Source organism: Micromys minutus, assembly GCF_963924665.1.
Source record: "Micromys minutus genome assembly, chromosome: 1".
NCBI classification, from domain to species: domain Eukaryota; kingdom Metazoa; phylum Chordata; class Mammalia; order Rodentia; family Muridae; genus Micromys; species Micromys minutus.
The window spans coordinates 119,000,199-119,023,721 of NC_137969.1; the positions used below are offsets into that span (position 1 = coordinate 119,000,199).

Here is a 23,523-nt window from a genome sequence, read left to right on the forward strand (position 1 = left end):
CACCTATATGAAGGAACATCTGTCATGGTTGCAGCTAACATGGGATGTGCCCACAGAACATGTTTTGCTGGAGCTTTCTCATGAGGTCTCTTCCTGGTGGAGCCTGATGAAGGCAAAGTGAGAAAGTGGGCAGAGTGAGACAGTCTTCCCGTCATCTACCCTCTAGTCTACATTTTACCACCGCTACTCTGCAGAGCCTTCAGGGCACAGATGCTGTTGGTAACAGCAGTTCTAAAGCAGGAAGTGGCCTATGGTTGGAGGACATTGTTGTCCTTTGCCATCCACTGCCTGTTCAATAGCCAGCAGAACTGCTTTTAGACACGGAAGACAGATAAAAGGAAGGAGGGGTTCATTTTGTCCCATGCAAAACATTCTGGAGACTTTTTCTAGAGCGGGGTAGGGGTGTCGGTTGACTCATCTCCTCCTCTCAGGCACCAGAGCCCCACGAAGCAGCCTTGCTTTGTGAGAGTATGGTGAAGTCTGGATATTCACACTGGACAGGGAGGAAAGCAGACTCGGCCCTCAGATGAGTCACTGTGGGTAGGGCAGGTACTGTTTGACATCTGTGTTTCTCTGGCTATGCGCTAACAGACATCAAGGCTGGACGCCCGATGGTGGAAGCAGGCAGACTCGGGACAAGGCCCCAAGCAGATGGTCTTCAGGAGCCAGTGTCTGCCCTGAACAACACAGTCACTGTTCACTTGCTTCAGGGGCCACCCAGTGTCCAGAGCACATGGGGTGCTGCTTGTCCTTCAACACAGTATTTTTATCTGGTGAGGTAGGTTCAAAGGTGAGTTGGACTGCTGGAGGAACCAGCTAGGAAATGGTAGAAAAACATCACTAGGGAACCTCATATCCCCAGGATCATATCCTCTCTTCCTCTTGGTCTCTTCCATTATGAATGCAGCAACAAAGGCCAGTAGACACCTGTATCAGGAAACTCTTGTGAAATGCCACAATCAGTGACATTCTCCGAAGCAGGGCCATTTCTGAGGAGGTTCTGGAAGCTTCTAGCTAATCACGAAGAGCCAAGCTGTGGAGCTGGAGTCAAACTGCAGAGAAGCAGGAGGCCAAGCCTCATCCCTGGGAAGAGCATCAGTTAGACAAGCTATCAGTGGGTACCCAACAGCTTGGGGATAGGTGGGAGAAAAAAGAGCATTTAGGACATCCGTTCCCCACCTGAGAAGGTACTAGCAGAGCCTGCCTGCCAGGATGGGAGAGCCTGGAGGTCTGGTTCCCTGAAGTGGAGCCCATGATGATGTAACTTCACCCAGGCTTAATCAAACGTGACTGGCTAGTGGGTTCCACCTCAGCAAATGACCCAATATGGCAAACAAGACCCACATTTACAACAGCATCACCTTGGACTTTATGGGGGCATTTTTGCTCCATAAACTTAACCTGCTTTCATATACAGCTTCTCATTCCTGTTCACAAAGCCAGTTCCAAGGCACCTATAATTATTTAATGTTTGAAGAAACTGGCTCCCAAGAGGAAAAGGTAGAAGCTCCTGTTTACCTCTCCACTGTCCCGGTGGTCCAGTCCTAGCACCAAGCCTTTGAGACTCACCCAGGGTTTCTGCTAATAGAAAAACTGCAGGTCCTTTGGCTTTCTTGCTTTGTAGCTGGTCAGTAAACCATGCTTTTTCGAGGAGAGGAATCAGGGTAGTGATGATGCCTATCGTAGGACAGTACTAGCCGGGAGAATGTAATGTGAGCCCCGAATGTGGGCTGCAACGGCGTTTTTTATATTTTCACAGTTATCACATTTTTAAAAGAGAAAAAAATGAAGTCATCATTATTATTATTTTTTAAACACTGTGTCCAAAACATGATCATTTTGACCTTTTGTCAGTGGGGTTCTTTGGCTAACTTACCCAGCCCATGAAAAAACCATTGTTTCTCTCTTAGCAACATCTCAACGCAGCCCTCCCTCCCTCTCTCACTCATTCCAATACGTGCCTGTGCCTGAGAATAGAGATTTCTACTTTTAAGAGGCTTTTAGGACCCAAGAGTCCAGAGCAGACAAAGGACACTCTTTCTCCCCCATATCCAGTAATCTACCTGTAAAGCGCATTCCTGTCCTTTAAGCAGCCCAGACTCTCTCTCAACCCTCCCCTCCTCCTCCGCATGATCCTGACTTTCAATTCGCCCTCAGTTACCACCCAGACTTGAAAGAGAGCAGGGCTGCAGTTGAAGCCCCTGCCCAGGATGCAGGCATCCCCTTTCAGAAGAACATCTAGTAGAGATGCATTTTCAGTTCTGGGCTCCATATCCAAGAGGGAGACCACACCTGTCCTACTACTGGGGAGGCAGGGGCTCAATCGCCAGTTCCCGGAGAGGCGGGAAGTGAGCAGGATGGGGTTGGAACCGAAGTGTAACCTAAAGGTCTCGACAGTAGACAAACAGCTCAGGTGGACACTGAGAGGAAGCCAGCAGGACTGGTCGAGGGGCGTAGTAACTCTGAGACGCTGAATACGGCCTGGTGCCCCACACCTCGCACCGCGCCCCGGCTCCCTCTCGCGGTGCCGCAGTCCCCGCCGCACCGCCCCTCGGCCCTGCCCCCATGACGTCAGCGCGGCCGGGCGGTCCCCGAGTATAAAAGGCAGAGCTGGGGGAGGGCGACTGGTCTTTTGCTCTCGCTAGCCCTCTGTCCACTTACTGCTCCGAGGGAAAGCGCCTCCACCCCTTCTACAGCCAGCACCATGCGCGAGATCGTGCACATCCAGGCGGGCCAGTGCGGCAACCAGATCGGCGCAAAGGTGGGCGCACCCCTAGGGAGGAAATGGATGAGGTCGCCCCCTTGGGCCGGGGTCCCAAGGTTCTGTGGGGATCAGGGGATGGTGGATCAGGGGGTGGTGGTGGTGTTGGGAGGCAGGCTAAGCCTAGGGGATCCAGCAGAGGAGCCCGGGTAGGTGTCGCATTCCGCCGCTGGCTACTGGGTGGGCCGGGTCTGGAGAGCCGGTCCTGAAAGCCAACCAATCTGCCATGGTGGGTGCGACCAGCGTCTTAAATCAAGGTCCATTTCATTGCTTTAGGACACAGCCCTTTGCGGGGTGCAGCTGACATTACTCTGGGTTTTTTCATCTCTGAAATTTGGGTTGGGGGTCACTACATATACTGAGAAAAATCTCATGTCAAAGGTAATTTGTATACACATATTTTTGTCTGTCATTTGAATGAAAAAATGCAGTGTCATTGGGTTGACAGATGTTACAGAGGCGTGTCTTTGGGCCAACAGACTAGGGTGTTAGACAAATTCTCTTACAAGGGCTCATCTAGATGTAACATAAAACGCAATGGACTCCTTTCTTCTCTGTGAGACTCGGAAGGGGGGTAGTGAGACCCAACAGCAGTGGGGAGACAGCAATGGACACTTAACATGGGTGTGGGCAGGTGCCTGTACAAGGACATGGTCTCTTTCAACCACGCCATATTACCCACCCAATCTCCCCACTCCCTTTCCTGCTGCCAGGTCACAATGGAGGCTGCACCCTGAGGACGGCCAGCTTTTCCTGGAGCTGCCCTCTCAGAATTGTACTGCCCATCCCCTAACATTCCTAGCCAGGGTCAATACCCAAAGCCAATATGTAGGCCAGTGGTATAAAACTGGGCGGTTGAAAGCTGTCTTGGAGTCTGTGCCAGCAGCCATTGATCCCTGGAGGCACAGGGGGCGGGGCACCGGATCTTCCCTTCTGCCTTTCCCGGCCATCAGCCTGTATGTGTAACATTCAGCCTAGCCTGGAGTGATAGAAAGCAGCCGCCTCTGCAGTTCTGGGAGATCAGCTGTGCCCATTCCTCCTCCAGGCTCCTCCCAGCCCTGCATCTGTGTCATAATATGGCCGATGTACTGAGCATTCCCAAGACCCTAGGCTGCAGCAGCTGCTGCCGCCCCAATACATGGAGGCCAGCAGCTCGCTAGGTTCTCACCTGCTGTCTGACCAAGACCTTTCTGGGTGACAGATCGTAAGCACGATGTGACTGTCTTCATTTCAGTTTTGGGAGGTGATAAGCGATGAGCATGGCATCGACCCCACTGGCAGTTACCATGGCGACAGTGACTTGCAGCTGGAGAGGATCAATGTGTACTACAATGAAGCTGCTGGTAAGCATTGGGATGTCAGTCTTGCTTTCCACCCTGTGGCAGAGGAAGCAGCCTACCAGCATGCAGACAAGGAAATGCCTTTTGCATGCTCATTTTTTTTTTTAAAGCGTTTTGTAGTTCTGAGGACTTCTGCCTGCTTTGTGTCTCCATTTTCTTTTTCTTCCTTTGTCTCAATGCTGGGTTTCTGAAATGAATCCTTTTGCTTCATCCACCTCCTTCCTGAAACCCAGTTTCAAGTCATCTCTTGTTCCCACAGGCAACAAATACGTACCTCGGGCCATCCTGGTGGACCTGGAGCCAGGTACCATGGACTCAGTGAGGTCGGGACCATTCGGCCAGATCTTCAGGCCAGACAACTTTGTGTTTGGTATGTGTCATGCTCCATGAGAGCTGGCCAGATGACTCATTCCCTTCCTAGCAGCCGTGGCCTTTACAGTTCTGTGTGCAGAATCCAGCTGAGCTTGTGTCCCACAGACCACAAGTCCTGGCCTAACCCATGCAGCTGACAAGGTCAGGTCTGTGGTCACTCTTGACAGCTCAGAGGAGAGAGTGGGCCTGTAGAGACTGTGTAAGGCTTCTGTGAGGAGCAGCCTCTGGGGGCGGGGTGAGGTGGGGGTGGGAAGGATGAAAGCCTTCAAAGAAGGCATCACAGACTGCAGGGGATTTCAAAGGACTGCTGATGCCAGGTAGCCACTTCAGTGACCAAGCTGTAGCCCAAATGCTTAGAGCTGTCTTCTAATTATACCTAATTAAGGGTATTTACAGAATGTGCCCTGTGCTTTAGAAGCTGCTGAATATTGTTACAATGTATCCTCCTTCTCAACTCCATCCTTGCTTTATTATGATCCCCAGGTGTTTTGAGGCCACTGACACACTGACAATATTTCCTTCTCTTTAAAGAGTATCTAAAGGACTTCCGAATGTTTTCTAAGGCCAGGTCTTCTACTTTCTTTACAGTCCAACAACACTACCTTGGATTCCTAAGTGTCTAATACTTTTCTCTTCCAGGCCAGAGTGGTGCAGGAAACAACTGGGCAAAGGGCCACTACACAGAAGGTGCCGAGCTGGTGGACTCTGTCCTGGATGTGGTGAGGAAGGAGTCAGAGAGCTGTGACTGTCTCCAGGGTTTCCAGCTGACCCACTCACTGGGGGGAGGCACTGGCTCAGGCATGGGGACCCTGCTCATCAGCAAGATCAGAGAAGAGTACCCAGACCGCATCATGAACACCTTCAGCGTCATGCCCTCACCCAAGGTCTCTGACACCGTGGTGGAGCCCTATAATGCCACCCTCTCCGTGCACCAGCTGGTGGAGAACACAGATGAAACCTATTCCATTGACAACGAGGCTCTGTATGACATCTGCTTCCGCACCCTGAAGCTGACCACGCCCACCTATGGTGATCTCAACCACCTGGTGTCAGCCACCATGAGTGGAGTGACCACCTGCCTGCGCTTCCCAGGCCAGCTGAACGCAGACCTGCGCAAGCTGGCTGTGAACATGGTGCCCTTCCCACGACTGCACTTCTTCATGCCAGGCTTCGCACCTCTGACCAGCAGAGGTAGCCAGCAGTACCGAGCCCTGACAGTGCCCGAGCTCACCCAGCAGATGTTCGACTCCAAGAACATGATGGCTGCCTGTGACCCACGCCACGGCCGCTACCTGACCGTGGCTGCCATTTTCCGCGGCCGCATGTCCATGAAGGAGGTGGACGAGCAGATGCTCAACGTGCAGAACAAGAACAGCAGCTACTTCGTGGAGTGGATCCCCAACAACGTGAAGACGGCCGTGTGTGACATCCCTCCCCGTGGCCTCAAGATGTCAGCCACCTTCATCGGCAACAGCACTGCAATCCAGGAGCTGTTCAAGCGCATCTCGGAGCAGTTCACGGCCATGTTCCGGCGCAAGGCTTTCCTGCACTGGTACACGGGAGAGGGCATGGACGAGATGGAGTTCACGGAGGCGGAGAGCAATATGAATGACCTGGTGTCTGAGTACCAGCAGTACCAGGATGCCACGGCTGATGAGCAGGGCGAGTTCGAGGAGGAGGAGGGCGAGGATGAGGCTTAAGGACTTACCAGATACATTGTGCACTCTTAGTGAACTTCCGTTGTCCTCCAGCATGGTCTTTCTATTTGTAAATTATGGTGCTCAGTTTGCCTCTGTCAGAAATTCACTGTTGATGTAATAGTGTGAACCTCCTTTCAAGATTAAAGTATTGTCTCAGAAATCTATATGAATAAAAAAGCATGTGTATAAAGTCTATGACCCCTTTCTCCTCCTAAAATAGCAAACAGGAACACTAAATTTTCCCCATAAAATTTATTTGAAAACAAATCATGGTAAGAATTTACTTTTAAGACAATGATTGAAAGTAATGTTAAAAATTCTAATGTTCATGTTTTTGCAGCTACTGAAGCTATAACCTGATTTGGGTAAGCTATTATTCCTTTGTGCAGAGTCACATTGCCCGGAAGGTAGAAAGCCTGGCAGGCCTGTCTGTGAGCTGAGGCAAAGAACAAGAAAAGGTGTTTTGGGGCATCCAGGTAACAGGCAATGACACGATCCTTTAGTACAGAATCTGCCAGACACCAGAGTTTTCCTGGACTTTCACTGTAGAAAGTCTTCTACCAACCTGTTGAATTCATCTGCAAAGCGCAAGTGTAGGTTATGCTTGCCTTCTGGTATCAGATGCAACCTATGAAACAAAGCACAGGTTTGATCAGTTAAAATATTAAAAATGCTTTCTCCTCTTCAGCATTTCATGAGAATCTTCTAGAACCAAATAGAGTTTCCAAGACCGTGAATGTCAGGGTGAACATCCTTGGAAGTTCTGGCCACCCCAGAGGTAAACCATTAGGTCCTCACTGAACAGTGACAATATGTTTGGAATCACATGAGATAAATGGGTTGACTGGAAAACAATGGAGATAGTGATCTGGTAATAACCTAAAAAGTACATTTTTAACCAACTTGTTTTTTAAGAGACTACTGAGAAAATGACTAAAAATTAATAGGGGTGACAGTGATTGTCTGTGACCCTGAATATTCAAAAGACGGCAAGAATAAGAGATGTCAGAATTCACTGAGTTGAACAGGTGAGTCCTTTTTGTGGTGGGAGGGGGCTGGTATCTGTATAGTTATAGTGGGTAAGTCAAACAGAAATTCTCAGCCAGCAGCAGCCTTCATCCAAGGCTCCAAAGCATCCTGTCCTGTTCAGAGTGCAGAGCAAGCCTGAGTGCAGCCAGCAGACAAGGAAAAAATGCCTTAGGAATTTGGGGTGGGTGTTGGGGCTTATCAGCAGTCATGTGTGCAGAACTACTTTTGCAGCTGTCACATCATGTCTTTGGTGGACTCCTCTGTCCTGGAAAGGTTTTTTATCCATTTAATGTGATTTTAGTCAAAGGGGACTGATTTGCAATCTTTCATAAAATAAATACAATTTAAAAATCCACTTTATTTAGTAGCTTCTAAAGTGTAGGAATAAAGTTTAAACAAAGCTTTTAGGCGGTGAAGCCCCCCAGTTCAAGCCATGTTGTCTACAGTGACAACTGGGTGTCAAAGGAATTAGACTGGAGCAAAATTTCAATGACTACATTCTGTACTTCGCTGACTTCTTAGCAGGAAGGCTGATGCTCTCAGCAGTTCAGTGGGAGGACTCTGGAGGAAGGTAGCCCTCCTCAGAAGTTGCTGGGTTTCTTGCAACTCTGCTGTGCCAGTGGCAGGGATGAGGCAACCAAGATAATCAAATGGAATACTGTTGGTTCCTTCTAGGGCCACCGTAATGTTAATAATGCTGAGTAGTAATAAGAACATTTAGGTTTAAAATGTGCTTTTTTAAAGGGATAAGTTATTCCAGCCCCAAAGGTAATCCAGCCACACCACCCAGGAATGGGGTTCCAAGGATGCTCAGAGCTGCAGGTTTTAAGACACAGAAAAGGCTCAGCTTCCCAGAATGCTGAGGTGACAGACAAGTACAGGCCAAACTATGACCACTTATCTTAAGATGGGCTCAGAAGCCAAGAAACCCTGACCTGACCATCCTGAAGTACATCTAGAGATGCCAACTCAGCTGCCACCTGTTCTGCCATTTTGACAATTTGCCTGTTCCAGTAAGAACAGCTGTGAATCCCTTTTTTAGCTACGTGGTGAAGCCTGATGAAGCCTCCGGTTTTTCTACATCTCTAGATCTTGGGAAAGTAAACATGAGATTCATTATATTAGAAGTATGGGAGAACTACCTTGGATGCCGGATGGGTGTATTAGTGGATGCATGGGTGCACAGTAAGTGCATGAATGCATGACAGACAGTGATGATGGATGAATGCGTGGGTGGGTGGATGGGCAGATGAAAGTATAAAGGAAATTATTCTCCTTGATGCCTTTTATTAGTGCAAGTCCTTTCTTCACTCTTTGTGGAGCCAGACTACTGTGAATCCTCTTGGGAACAGGACCAGAACAGCCAGGCATAAACACTTGGCCAGGCAGCTGCTGACCCAGTTCTTACCCAGACAATAAAGGATACACACACATTACTGAGTGGCTTTCAAACAATCACATTTTCCAAAATAAACTAGTAGGTAAGTCTCCACTAAATACGTGACTCAGACGCCAGTGAAGGGCCCTGCAAGGTTCCTATTTGTAAGGCAGGGGTTCTGTAGCATGTGGTGTCTTTAGAAAAAGACTCTGGAGCTCTTGGGGAGAGTCTGTTAAGTTGGGATACACCCAGTGGTCATCTGAGCTCTGCTGACTAAGCCCCTCTTGGTCATGGGGCATAAGATGCTGATCTTGCCATATTTGCATTTTGTCTTCACTCTCCCTATTCTAGACTTTCTTTCTTCCTTCCTTTCCTCCCTCCCTCCCTCCATCTCTCTAATTTATTTTATGTATATGACTATACTGTAACTGTCTTCAGACACACAAGAAGAGGGCATCAGATCCCATTACTGATGGTTGTGAGCCACCATGTGGTTGCTGGGAATTGAACTCAGGACCTCTGGAAGAACAGTCAGTGCTCTTAACCTCTGAGCCATCTCTCCAGCTCCTGTTCTCAGCTTTCAGATGAAGATGTGAGCACTGTCTGACAATGGTGGGGCCTAATGAACATGCTATAGCATCTTTTCTCTGAACATGACAGCATTCTTAGTGTCTTATGAAGCTATGAATTAGCCAGAAAAAGTATGTGAGCTTCTGCTTTCTCTGGAAATGAGTGGCTAGTTCTCTGTGAGGGGCTCTTGTCCACCATGAAGGTGGAAGGCAGCAGGTTACACACCCTTTCCTCATCCCTCAACAGCAGCGCTATGCAAACCTACCTGCCCATAGCAGAGTCCCTATTCAGAAATTGAATTATTTTTTTTTTTGATTATGCCTTTGAGAAAGCCCTAAGAAAATGGTAAGGTGTGAGAACTACACATTCTTCCAACTGGTGAAGCCAGAGGCACTGCCCCAGACTTTACTAGACATCTGGGGGGGGGGGGGGAGGCAGACAACTCAAGGGGAAGTTTATTGTCTTAAATCTAATAATCATGGCTTGTGCATGAAAAAATAGGTTAAGTCACTGCAGTGACCCCCTACCCACTCTCGATGGAGCACTTCCACTAGGCCTGTAGGATGAATTACCTACTGTGGTGTGTGGAGGACAAACCTGCCAAGACTCCAGAGATCTGCCTGAGACTACCAACTGCAGTGCAAGACTGACACACATTATGGAGGTCATCAGTGGGTGAAGGGCTTTATGGAGGCAGCATGACCTCTGCACTAGCAGCTACACCTCCCTTCCCCCACCACTCAGCCACTATTCTTCACCTGAAAAATGGCGGTAGTAATGGTACCCCTGAGACTATAATGGAGACCGAAAGAAAGATTGCATGTAAGGCATATGCACTAGTCTGTAAGCATTTCATTGGTATCTGCTATTGTTTTGTTATATATTATACTTTGTGAAAGTTCTAACGAAGCTCAGCATATCAATAAATATTCTGACTCAAGGCGCACAGTTTATTTACATTTGTTGGCTGACATAAAACCTCCAATTGGAAGATTTTTCCCTTAAGAAACTGTGTTTAAGATTTGCTTTGAAAGGGTCCTTTTGAGTCAAAAAGGTCTCAGTCCTGAGGATTTCTATTTGAAGTTAACACTGTAACCGTGGCCACAGGGGACTCTAGCTGACTGGGAGAGGTCTTGGGGAATGTTTTATGCATGTGTTCTAATGCTGATTACTGTGCTCAGAGATCTGATTGGATATTGGCATTGTCAAGCATCTTCTGTCTCAATGTTTTGTAATAATTGTCTTCCATCACCCCTGGTTGGTTAATACAGAGTTGCTAGAGGATGAGTGGAGCAGGAGCAGCCAAGACTAAAATGGCAGGTAACACCACATGTCTGGGAAGTTGCTGGAATGTAGCATGGTCAGGTTAGAATAGATGAGAACCCTGATCAGCTATAATGCAAGAAGCTTATTAATAAATGTATCAGGTCTCCATGTCATTATTTCATAGCTAGGGTGGACATAGAAAAGCCATGAGCGTTTACAGAGAAGTCATCATGGCATGGGGGGGACCTCCCAGCAAGATGTGGTACATGGGCTGTAGCTAGTGCCTCCCATCAGGCTCCCCCTTCTCTAGGACCCTGATTTTGTTCTGATATCTGTCTGAGTAAAGGAACTCAGTTGCTAGTGTGAACTGTCTCCACCTTCATACTCCAACTCACACTGCTCCAGTAGGCTGGGACATCTCATATTGGTGGCTAGACTTGGAGAGCCAAGAAAGCAGCAGAAAAAGGGCTTCCCTCTCTTCAGTGACCCAGACAAGAAGATAGTAACCAACCCACTACGTACCTAGATGGCCACTTCACTAACAGCCTCCAGGAAAGCCACTGAAGATCAAGAACTCTGAAGGGGAGCATGTACCTGTCGGCCCTTTCCCAGAGCCATGGGTAATATCATATCAATCTGACTGGGTCTCAGTGCTCAGGTGTTTACTCAGATGTTATTGTGGTTGTACCTGAGTGTGTTTGGAGATGACATTAAAACTTGAATCCATAGTCTGAGTAAGGTGATTATTGCCCTCCCTAGTGTGAGTAGAGCTGGTTCAATTTGTTGAAGGCAAGGCTGAGAAGCTACCTAGCACCTACATTTTACACACCAGAAAACAAGCTAGAGATGTCATGTGCAATGCTCAAGGGCACACAGTCAAATGGCATTCCAGTGTTCTTAATCCCAATGTTACAAATGCTATTCAGCACACTTTCAGTTCCAGAGATTTCTCCCTTAGCTTCTCTCCTTGGCTAACACAACCTTGCAATGTCATTCTGTAAACACTGATTTTACTCCTCTTCTCTTCTGCTTGCCAGGCTCCCAGGCCTGCCTAACCACGAGGCTGCACTGCAGAGTCTGGCCTCTGGGTGTTTACTGCTCCTGCTTTATACATGCTTTCTGCCTTCCTTCCTTTCTATGTTCGCCCTCCCGCAAGAGAGCCTTTAATATATGCTACATTAGATCCGAAAGAATATTCAATGGAATGAAAATCAAATCACGTGCTGAGAGCCGTTTAAAAAGGTATGAATAAGGAGCCGTGTGCCTGTGGGGTAAGGAAGCTTCCTGAGGGGCTGATGCTGAGCTGTGATGTGAAAGAGAAGTACACTGGACAGACAGGAAGGGAGTAAGGGGAATGGAGATTTGCCACTGGAGCTGAAATACAGATGCTGGTTTCTGTTCATCCCTGAGATCTGAAGCCTCCTCAAAACCACTTATGGAACGATCCCCATCCCCCCTTCATAAGCTGAAATCTCAGTATCTCTAAAGAAGTGACTTAGTTCAAAATACGGTTATATCCTGGTCCGTTGTGACTAGCGACCTTATAAAAAAGGCGAAGTGGGCCATAGGATCAGGGAAAGACTGTCTCTGAGCTGGGGAGCAGGGACTCTGTCAACAGCCCCATCTGAACTCTAGAACTAGAGAAGATGGATGTTCATGTTGTAATGGAGTCATTTCTTCATAAAGCTGCCATGTGCTGACAGTACCGAGGTTGGGAGAGTTTGTTAGGAGCAAAATGCTCTGACCTTATCCCCAGCAATGTTGAAAAAAATTAAAACAAAATACATAAATTAAAAATGCATCTCCTGGGCAGTGGTGGTGCATACTTGTAATCTCAACCCTTCCGGGGTCGTTGAGGGGGCAGAGGCAGGTGAATTTCTGGGTTCAAGTCCAGCCTGGTCTAAAGAGAAAGCTCCAAGATGGCCAGGGCTTCACAGAAAAACACTGTCTGGCAAAACAAAAGACAGAGAAACCCCAGAACAACAACAAAAAGTGCACCTAATATAACTACATTGCCAAACACCATAGCTTAGCCTTGTCTACCTTAAACATGCTTGGAATGCTTACATCAGCCTACAGCTGAGCAAAATCATCTCCTATGTCCCAGACTGATTCTTAACAAAGTGTTGAGAACTTCATGTAGTTTAGTGAACTCTGAACTGAACGTGGAAAGCCTGTGGTTGCAGAATGCTCTAACTGTAGAGTTGAAAGTCTTCCTTAGAGGCAGCCAAGCTAGCTGGTTCATAGCATGGTGACTTCACCTTGCTGTGCTCATATTCTCTCCAGCCACTGCTCTGCTGCCTCTGAGAACTTCTTCACACCAGCTCTGGAGTCTGATGGGTGCCAATTAACACTTGAGAAGATTTCCAGATAGCTGCTGGGGCTGGCTGTAATGGGAAGTCTCCACCCAGAGGCTGGCCGACAAGACAGGCCAGAAGCCTGTAAGCCAGGAGGGAGGTCTGGCTGAGACAGGAACCCTGAAACCAGGGTCAGGGCAGGAGGACTCCAAAGACAGGGTCTGTTTACCTCACTGATGCAGTCAGAGCAGCTCTTACCATTGGTTTTACATAAGAGCTTCTGAGGGAGAAACACAGCTACCTAAAAGGCCTCTTGGCTTTTGAGAGACTACCTCTGTAGTCTCTGCTCTTGAGAGACTACTACCTGTGAAGAGAGAAAGAGAAGGAGACAGACTGGCAAAGCTGGAGTCTGGTCTCCTTCCAGGCAGCAAATGCGCCAGTGGTATATGATACGTGCATTGTAAATGCTTCTTGGTAAACCTGTGAGCAGAGATTATGCTTTAAGTGCAGTGAAAGGCACGTCGGACAAGGTGTGCCGCCTCACAGCAGATGCACAGCAGGGCTTTGTGGATCTCCAAATTTACTTTCTTTCTTTGGGATCCCAAAGAAGCCAGCCAGTCTTATAGGTTTCCACCTAATATAAAAGGCTCTGTTAGCAAAAGGAGTGGAAAATGCAGACTGTTTTTAGAGAACTGTTGCTGATAACATTCTACTTCCAACCCATCAGTTCCAATAGACAGTGCTGTAAGAAAATGACTTTTCGCCAAATGCACAGGAAGGGCATATTTCTCTTCAACATTGATGTATTCTGTTGCTAGGAGATAGGTTTGAAACAGCAGCCCCAGGTCAAACTGTTTTAGAGACAGATATTTAATGAACTTGTCTTTTTAAGGGAAGTCTCTGCATTTATAATGAGGGTCGGGGTAGTAAAACTGGTCATTTCTGAAGCAGAAAAACAATTAAATAGGTCACCTAGCATGTGTCTAATGCTATGTTCATAGGAGGCGGTTGTGCTATGGTGAAAAAAAAGCTGTTTTAGGAAACTCCAGGACTTGTCATTTACCAACTAAATGGCTTGAAACATTGTTTAACATCAGTTGCCTTGAACTATTTCACGAGTTTGCAGTGAAGCATAAGTAAACTGTCTTGAAAATACAAACATTACGTGGAAACATCACATTGTTCACTCTAAATGTAGAAAGTTAAAACACAGAAACTGAGGTGTGCAACTGGAGTTCTTGCTAATTGTGGGTTTTGTTTTTCTTCCACTCTTCTCCACCCCTCTTCTTCCACCCTTTCAACCCCTAAGACTAGGTAATAGAGAAAAAAAATACAAGGGAAAGGAGGCAAAAAAAAAAAAAAAAAAAAAAAGACTACTTCCTGCTGATTAGGGGCGTCAAGTTTCTTAGGGCAGGTTTGATATCAGGATATCTGATTTCTTCTTTTTACCTCTTTGCATACAACTACTTGACAAACCACATCCAGCTACCAGCTGGCTAAGCAGCCCTTTCTCTCAGGCCCTAGCATTTAATATATCCTCTGAGAAGTCCCCAGAATTCCAAATGTCACACACTCCCACAAACTGTCTTTAGCTGGCAAAATCATGCCCTTGTTAGAGCACAGGACAAATCAGTCAGCTGCTTCAGATAGTCTGAAGCACCCCTATGCCATCTGGGATTAAAATGAAAACACATTCCTATAAGGAAGTAAAATTTTCAGTCCAGAGGTGCACAGAAAACATCCGGGAGATTAAGAAGAAAATGAGCTGTTTGAATTTTGTGTTTCAACCACAGCTTATATTTTTATATTTTTGCAGAAGTTTGAAAATGATACATTTATTATGGACTTCTACATTTCTGTAAAAGTCCTCCAAGTTTATTCACAGTGTAATCTCAGTGTAACGTCTACCTTTGTCTTTCACTTACTCTACATTCTTCCCAAAGCAGTTGCTACTTCTGCTCATATTCTTGAGTTTGCCTAATTCAAGGTTGAACTGAAATAGAAGACTGTTGTAGAATGTGAAGAATGAAGAGAGGTCTTTCAATGTAAAAAATTATAAATACATACATATAGTTCTTATTATAGACTTAGATATATGAATTGCTATATAATTGTATTTTGTTGTAATAAGAAACACTCCCTCCCCTTGTTTCTAAATCCCAGAGAATTCCAGTCACAGGCAGAGGAGCTGTCAGGGCACCGGCTTCCCTTCTGGGCTTTGGGGACGTTGAGAGACCTGAGCTAAGTGCTCAGTGTACTGAGCAGCAGCACTGTCCCTCCACAGGCACATGGAGGGACTGAGCACGCATAAGGTGGCTCTGACTTGTGAAGTTTTATGATATAATTTTAGTGAGAAAATAGGCTTTCGGAGTTGAATACAGAATATGACTCTATTTACGTGGGTGGCTACCAAAGGATAATTTGCTTTCTTGGGTTGGTTTTATGAATGTTTTTGTTGTTACTGTTTTTAAATGAACGAAACATCCCAAGGCATACCAAGTTGTTATCAGTGCTTGCTACAAATCTAAAGTGATATTTTTGTTTCAGAACTCAGTGCCTGGAACACACTGGCCTCACAGTGCCTGAAGACATTTACCAGAATCGTGCTGAAGATCCCAGAGCTCAGAGCTCATGTCCTCTGTGCATGTGGTACTCTCAACCCTGGGGTGCTCTCTGACCAAATGAGAAACGTCTCCTAAACGACCCTTCTCCCACTTCTTTTCCTTCCCGTGGCTTCTCTTATTTCCTCAGAGGCTTTGTGGTGCCCAGAAGGTGTGATGCTGTAATGAGACTTACCGTGACCCTTTCACATGCTCGAGAAGGAAGTCAGCATGAAAGCGTGGGACCAATGGGTCCTTCTCCCCGTGTACTATGAGAGTAGGGCACTGGACCAGGGGCAGCAAGTGCCGGCAGATGTTACCTAAGAGACAAGACCACAGGGAGTCGATTGCCTTAGCACAGCCAATCTACAGGGATGCTCTGCTGCTGGGCTTTGGATATCAATGTTTCTGAAGACAACAAAGGCTTGGTCCCCAGAGAAGTGCCATTAGGAAGTAATGAAAGCCTTAGAATGTGGCCTGTGGGACATCCTTAATCACTGAGGACATGTACCTGAAGAAAACTGTGGAACCCTAGCCTATCCTCTCTTTCTTTCTGCTCTCTGACTTGAGAAGTGACTGGCTGCCTCTCCACAGATGCAAAGCAATATGGCCACTTGCTCCTTGGCCAGAACCTCCACAACAAGCCAGGCAGACTTTTCTGTTATCTTAGTGGTTACACACACACACACACACACACACACACACACACACACACACACACACAATAGTCCACTGACACACGTCCCTCTGCATCTTGGCTTTTCTATCAGTGGAAGCAACTTGATCTGGGGTTTCTTCCAGTATTAACATTATTAGGCTTTGTTCTTTTTTCCTGTGGTCTGTCTGCTTGTGTTGATGCTCTACTAACAATAAAGCAGCTTCTTTTGAGTTAAGGTCGTTATTCATAAAATCTGATAGAAAAATCAAATAAGCAAAAGGAACCCACACGAGTCTTTTATTACAGAGACGGCCTGTCAGTCACGCATTTGAAGCCTTTGCCCTAGAGTTTGTGCTTCAGTGGCTGAAGCCTAGCCAGTCCTCAGGATAGGGGACTTTACAGTGAAGTCAGCCTGTACGGAGGACACAAGCAACTATTCAGGGCTTGTGCCTTCATGACATTCCTGACTACCACACTTTGGTGGGTCTTTGCCACTTGAGCTTCAGTCTCAAACAGCAGTAGTCACAGTTGTCCGTGACAGTTAAGAGGCTGCACATATGGCCAGCAGTACTGAAGGGTTCGGAGCCAGCAGCTCCTTCCTTCACTCTCCTCCCATCTCTACCTGTGCTGAAGGGAAGGTGCTCTAGCACGGAGCTGGCTGGGATCCAGTGCACGTGGCACTACCCACCAGGCAACAGGCCCCTGCCCTTCTCTTTGGCTGGGGATTGCTGTCACCAGTGGACTGGGTCCCTGAACCATTCGTCTCCAGTCACTGGGCAGAACACACCTGCCGGCTGCATGAGGTGACGCTGATAAAAGCCAGTTCTGCCACCACTTGCTACAGCCGGGGTGTGTGGAAGAAGACATGCTTTTGCTGGACTGGTACTTACTATAGACTAGGTTGGCTTCAGTGTCACAGATTCACTTGTCCCTGCTTCCAAAGTACTGACATTAAAGGCACGTGTCACCATGCTAGGCTAATATTTACATGTTAACTCAGCCCAAACTGCCAAACATTTGTAAATTAGATGCTTCTAAAAAAATAATGGTAATTGCACTTTTGTGTTGCTCTAGTACTCTGCCACAGCTGAATGTATATTAACTCACTTAAACCCTACAAGAACTTTATGAGGTAGGTATCGGTATGTTCTTCAGAAACCAAGTCACTACACAAAGCCATCCTGACAGCAAGCCAAGACCTCAAACCCAGGCCTAGGTGACCCCACAGCTGTGCAATCACCCACGTCAGACCAAGTGCCTGTCTGTAAACCTGCACACACAGCCTTGGACAATGGACTCCTGTTAGATCAGTAAATACAGAAGGGAAATGAACTAAGTCTTGCTCTAAGATGATTTCCATATTGGATTTTCTAGTCAGGATGTGTTTCTGAACTCTCAATTTAGCAAGTTTTACATTGTCGTGGAGAGCTGTCTCACATGACTTAGTGGCATTTTTTTTTTTTTTCTGTTGTTTTAAGGTGCAAAAAAACCCCACATTTTAAAAATTTGTTACTATGCATGGAGACTGCATTTCAACAGGATCCCTGTAAGGCATGGATTTGTTTTTTTGAACTTAAACCAGACATGTAACATTTCCAAAGTCCCTTTCATTGCGAAAGCTTTGCTGTTTCAGATGATTCATGATGGAAAAGATTGCCTAATAGATTAAACTATCCCTTCAGACACAAGCATTTTATAACTGATGTGCCCAGGATTGAATCTTAGCTACTCTATTCTTGCAGCAATTACGAAGATAAAAGAATAAAAGGGCTCAATAGAGGAATTCTGAGCAGCTTGCTGCAGTTAGGATCTTTGTATTCCCCAAAGGCTTTGGTGCTAGAGCTTGCTCTTGAGTGTGGCGAGGAACCTTTAAAAGGCGGGGCTTAGTGAAAGGTCATAGGTCATCGGGGGCATGCTTTTGGAAGAGAGGTAGTTTGGAGTTTATTCTCCATTTTCATTTTTGCTTTGCCTTGCCAAACAGTCCTATCATGATTATGCACCATCCAGCCTTAAAGGCAAGTCAGTTTCCCGAGTCATGGGCGAAAACCCCCAGAACTGAGTCGCAATACACCTTTCCTGTCAGTGAGCTGATTGCCTCAGGTGTTTCTCCTGGTGACAGAAAACTGACTAAACACATTGCTATGTAAAAAATAAACTTCAGGAGGTTAATTCTTGCTGGAAATCTTAATTTTTCAGATATACAAAAGGAGGTATTTGTCCATAGCTAAGATTATGTCACTTGGTTCTGAACATGGAAAGAACTGAACAGCCTCTTTCCCTCACCAGCTCTCCTAGGGTTGAAGATTGTGGCAGAGACCAATTTTCTCTTGCTTTGTCCTAGAAGTAAAATGAGTAGTGGGTGGGCCCATTCAGACAGGGAAAATGTCTATATGCTGGCCCTCTTTCTAATGACCTCTTCTTTGATTAGTGCAGGCACACATGCAAAGGACTGAAGGGAAGTGAGGAGATTGCTGCTAAAGCCTCAACACAAACCTTCACTCATGTTGTCTGGCATACACTAATTACACAAGGGCTCATACTGGGTACGACAGCCAGTGTCCCTGTTCACACGATAACAGTGTGGGGATAATGGCTGGGCTTATTTATCATGGAGAAATACTGGGAAACCAGGGGAAGAACCCAAGCCTGCCTTGCAATTAGCAAAAGAACAATTAGTCCATGCAACGTACCATCTGGCAGATGTTTAAACTGGTTTATACCATCCACCCACTTCTCACAGGTTTTGGCAAAGTAATCATATCCATATAGGGCTTCCAGGGGTTTCCTTGCCTTCTCACTCCATTTAGAAACATCTCGGATACCTGAAAAACCAAAGTGTGGATAAGGATGAGTTCAATCTCATACTAAGGTATTAACAGGAAGTAAGCCGAGTCCAGGCCATCTCTGGGTCTCATGTTCACATCCCTCCTGCTGGGAAGACTCCCCCCAGTACTGACCTGGTTCACTCACATCCTCTAGGTCTCTGCTCAGATGTTAGAAAGCCTCACTCCCACCCGAATGCCCTCTGTGGCTTCCCCCTCCATCTGCTCGGCTTTATTTATTTATCCCAGTGCAAGGGCTTTGCTCTATGCCTTGCTGCACATTAGATACTCGGCTGGATCTCCCACTAGAATAATATGATAAATCATTAGTGAGCGAATGAAATCGAAGCCGAGTTGAGTGCTTTCTGTTAAAGTAGCAAGATAAACAAAAAAATGTTCCCTAATTCACGTCTCTAGAGTAAGAATGACATTACAGCTACCGTGTAGTTCCTAGTTTAGTTCTATCTCCCCAGTTCTTCTTTTTACTTTGTAATAGCTGCAAAAATAGAGTAGCTGAAATTTAACCCTGGAGACATTCAATTACAGAAAGGTGTAATAGTTTCCTCTGTGATTGAAACATTTCATCCTGGAGAAAGCTCTTTAAGCAGTAAGGTAAACTACTCAGAATAGCATCAGGAAGTCCCTGAAATTTACTAGATTTACTTGGCTCCTCTCTGCCAAAGTAAGCAATGAAAGCTGAGATTTCCCTTCAGACTAAAGAAAGCTGAGCTGCAAAAAACATGTTTAGAGAAAAGCTGCAAAGAAGACTGACAATGACCAGCTGCCTACAAGAAGCAGAAACCAGCCAGATTGCCTGGAAGAGAATTGGACCCACTGAAGCACCTGGAAAAGACATTCTCTAACTTGTTGAATCACCAGTAGGTAGTGCAGTATACTCTAGGTTCCCAGACTGTGAGCTGTCACCCATATGGAGGACTTTGGTGATGCAGTTGTCTTTGAATCATTTCTGTTCCTTGGGAGTAAACCAGATAAACTCATAGTTCATCAAGTTGGACTTTAGTGATGACCATACATTGGTTTGTCATGGGATCCTTATTTCGGGTGAGTAGACATGTGTGTTGCATTTCCCCAGAAAATGTTTTGTCACACAACATAGAGAGGGAACTCTTTCTAGGACTATGGACTCCAAATTCTGCGGATGCTTCAGCCCATCACACAAAATTACAGAGAATATGTGCAAAACTGACACAGGTTCTCCCAAATATTAAACCATTTCTATGTTATTTAATCTCAATTCATGTAATAGAAATGCTATACAAATAGTATACTATATTGTTTAGGAAAATCATGACCAAAATCAGTCTGTGTATGTGCAAAGCAAAGGAAATTTATTTTTCAATTTTTTTGGCCATGGTTGACGCATAGATGCAGTTAAGGGTTAAGCTATTTAAAGAAGTTTTTCTGGCACACTGAGAAATAAAGAAATGATGCATGTAAGTTGTGTCCAAGAGATAGTGTGTAGAGAGAACTATTCAGTCTATATTATAAATGATTAATTCATTGGAAAAATAACAGCTAACCTCTACTTTTAAAATACAGCAGCAGATGTGATTTACTCCACTCCATCCTTTCTGTAGTTCCTTAAGTGCTATGGTCAAGATCCTGGTGCTCTTGAACATATTGAATGCTGTGTATCAAAGTCTTTAAGCCATGCATTGTTAAGGACATACCACAAAGGTCAGGTGACACCGGTAATACACACTGACATCAGATGGTATTTTGTGCAGAGTACTGACAGCGCCCAGCACCTGGTGCGAACTCAAGGTGTACTCACTGAATGGAAATACTCAAACGCAGGAAAGCATTGTGACTTACAGCTAACTGCCTTCTGAAGCAGGCGCTCACCTCTGCCCCTGATAGGTGGTCTAGATGTTCAGAGGGAAGCCAGGATGGGTTGACTGCAGAGTCTAGGATGGTTGAACTGTTTGGTGAACTGGGAAAGATTTCAGAGAGGGGTGTATTTAAGTTGGTTAAAAAATTAAGAGGGGGCAGACTTCAAAGTAAGTACTGGAGAGTTTGGAGAGTGGGAAAGAGTCTAGCAAGATGTGATGAAAGCCTGGAGGGAGGGAAGTTCAATGGTAAAATATTTGCATGTGTGAGGCTCTATGTTCAATTCCTAGTACCACTCTTATCCTCCAAAATAATATAGCAACTTACAAATTGCTTGTGAATGCCTACACTTTGAGCTGTCTGGCAGACCACACCCTGTGAGAGGCCATCTTGCAGTAGAACAATCCCATCTTTCATAAATTATAATTATTAAAACAAGTCTTTCCTGGGGGCTGGAGTGATGGCTTAGTGGTTAAAAGTACTGCTGCTCTCTCAGGGGACCCAGGTTCTACCCCCAGCACCCACACGGCAAGCTCACAACTGTCAGTAATTCCTGTCCTGATGAATACAGTGGCTCTTCCATCCTCTGTGGGTACCAGGCATGTACAACATGGAGACATGCATGGATGCAAAACACTCACAATGTAAAATTAAAATTTTTTTCTTGTGTGTGTGTGTAGATGAGAGGACAGCATCGAGTGTCATTTTTCCTCATGCACAGTCTACTTTGTTTTATGAGACAGGGCTCATGGGTGAGGCTAGGCTGGCCGGTTATGAGGCCTGTCTGCTTTTCCAGCACTGAGCATGGACTGCACTCAGCCTTTCACATGGGCACTGGGACTAGAACTCAGATCCTCATGGTTGCACAACAAGTACTTTACCAACTGAGCTTTCTCCCCAGATCTATGAAATGCAGTTCTCATAATTTAACAGAGTCACAGCAACTCGTGAACATGTATGAGTGAGTCTACAAGAGAGACAGTAAACCCTGAGAACAAGGTCAGTGAAGGAGGGTGACTCAGGGTGAGGCTGCTCCAGGGGTCAGACAGCTATTAGCCAGGAGGAGCCAAGGCCAATCTAAGTTCATCTCATTGTTTCCAGACAAGAGTGGCCAGCTGTCACTTGTCATGTGGTCTGTGCAGCCAGCAGTCATCAACTTCATGGCCTTATCCACTGAACACGGTAGGAGCGTCTCCACCAACATGAGGGAAAACAGTTGTCCGTGGGAAAAGGAGTGTACAAACTGCTTGGCAGATTTGCCCAGCGGTATCTGAATACAATCCAATGGTGGAAACCAGGGCTCCACAGCATAGTTCACTTTCGTCAAAAAAAAGGGCTGAATTATAATAACTAAATATGATATTTACAAAATCTTTAGGGGCTGAATCGGTGGCTCATCACTTAAGAGCACTGGCTGCTTTTTCAAAAGACCCAGGTTCAATTCCCAGCACCCAAATGGCAGCTCACCAATGTCTGTAACTCCAGTTCCAAGAGTTCTGACACATTCATACAACATATACACATTTAGGCAAAATGCTAATACATGTGAAATAAAAATAAATAATAAAAAATTTAAAAATCAGTTAGGAAAAGCAAATTCCTTATGATGTGAAGGCTGAGAACCGAGAATCTTCTAAGAACCCAATGGGTTAGTGCTTAGCACAGTGACCCATGCTAAAACACAGGTACTTCAGCTGGGAACAGAATAAAGTCCTGTTAGTGGATTAATTTATGTATATTTTTGAAATGAAAGGTGTCTATGGGAATATCAGATCTTCAGCAAATATTCAGGACTCCAAAGGAAATAGCAAAAGATCTCAGGGCAGAAAAATCCAGCTGCTGTTGGGGGAGCCAGAAGTATTACAGTGGTTGGAGCATAGGCTTGGAAGTCAGACTAATTAAATAGGAGTTCCATCTCCTAGACTTATTGTGTGTGAAACTGGGCAAGTTACTTAATCTCTCTGTGCTAATTTCCTAATCAAAAAATATAAATTATATTAACCTTCTAGAATGAACAGTAAGAAATTACATCAATTTGCTGACAATGATGCCTGCCATGTAACACAAACTCAAAAAGATTCTCTTGCATTTATATATTTACTTCTGTTGACTTAAAGAGAAAGCCATTTCTGTCCCAAAGCATAATCACTACCCAGAATTAATAATTATGCTTCATAGACAAGTGCCCAAAATAACCAATTATATCAAACTGTTTGCTGATTCAAAACAGAATCTGGATCCCAAAAGAAACTGATATACCCCAAACCCCATTCCTTTTAGAGCATATAACCATGCCAAACACTGGAACCATATGAAAGCTTATTTAGTTCAGTAAGCACCAAGGAAGTCTGCTAAGTGCCTGTTTACACCAATATAGACTTGGATAATGTGGCTTGAATGAGAATAGCCCCTAAAAGCTCATATATTTAAATACTTGGTCCCCAGCAAGTGGAATTGTTTAGGAGAGAGTAGGAGATATGGCCTTGTTGGAGGTGGTGTGTACTCTGTGTGTGTGAGCGTGTGCACGTTTTGAGACTTCTTTCTGCCTCTTGCTTCTGGACCAGATGTTAGCTCTCAGAGACTGCTCCAGCTGCTTGCATGCTCCTCACATGGTTATGAACTCAGACTCTGTAGAACCATGAGCTCCAAATTAAACACTTTCTTTTATAAGTTGCTCAGTTACGGAATCAGAAAAGTAACTAAGTAAAGGTACAGCTTTCATCTTAAGAGTCTTACCGACAAGGGCTTGCAGGTAGCATCCAAGGTATGGCAGCTGCCTACTCATAACAAAAACCAGGACTCCTGGTTTCTAAATCAAGAGCACTGAACTCTACAAACGCTGTGTTCTCCCATGATGACATTTACTGCTAAGTAGGCCC

At 45.6% G+C, this 23,523-nt stretch overlaps 2 protein-coding genes across 4 annotated transcripts in view; one reads left to right on the forward strand and one right to left on the reverse strand.

Annotated features, from left to right (window-relative positions):
• The first annotated feature begins 2,635 nt into the window (after positions 1-2,635).
• LOC308426467 (tubulin beta-2A chain) lies at positions 2,636-6,373 on the forward strand. Its single transcript, XM_080924234.1, has 4 exons — positions 2,636-2,761; positions 3,996-4,104; positions 4,361-4,471; positions 5,113-6,373. The coding sequence occupies exons 1-4, from the start codon at positions 2,705-2,707 to the stop codon at positions 6,171-6,173; spliced, it is 1,338 nt and encodes a 445-aa protein (XP_080780360.1). The 5' UTR covers positions 2,636-2,704; the 3' UTR covers positions 6,174-6,373.
• Positions 6,374-6,433: 60 nt separating this feature from the next.
• Positions 6,434-23,523, reverse strand: part of BPHL (biphenyl hydrolase like) — a 34,772-nt gene continuing 17,682 nt past the window's right edge. For 2 of the 3 annotated variants that reach the window (XM_080924249.1, XM_080924248.1), the window contains 3 exons: positions 18,662-18,793; positions 15,510-15,633; positions 6,435-6,801 (listed from right to left, as the gene is read on the reverse strand). In XM_080924249.1, the coding sequence (XP_080780375.1) occupies positions 6,714-6,801; positions 15,510-15,633; positions 18,662-18,793 (344 nt within the window). In that variant the 3' untranslated portion in view covers positions 6,435-6,713. Of the gene's footprint in view, positions 6,802-15,509; positions 15,634-18,661; positions 18,794-23,523 lie in introns of all 3 variants that reach the window. The other variant, XM_080924250.1, reaches the window with a different exon arrangement.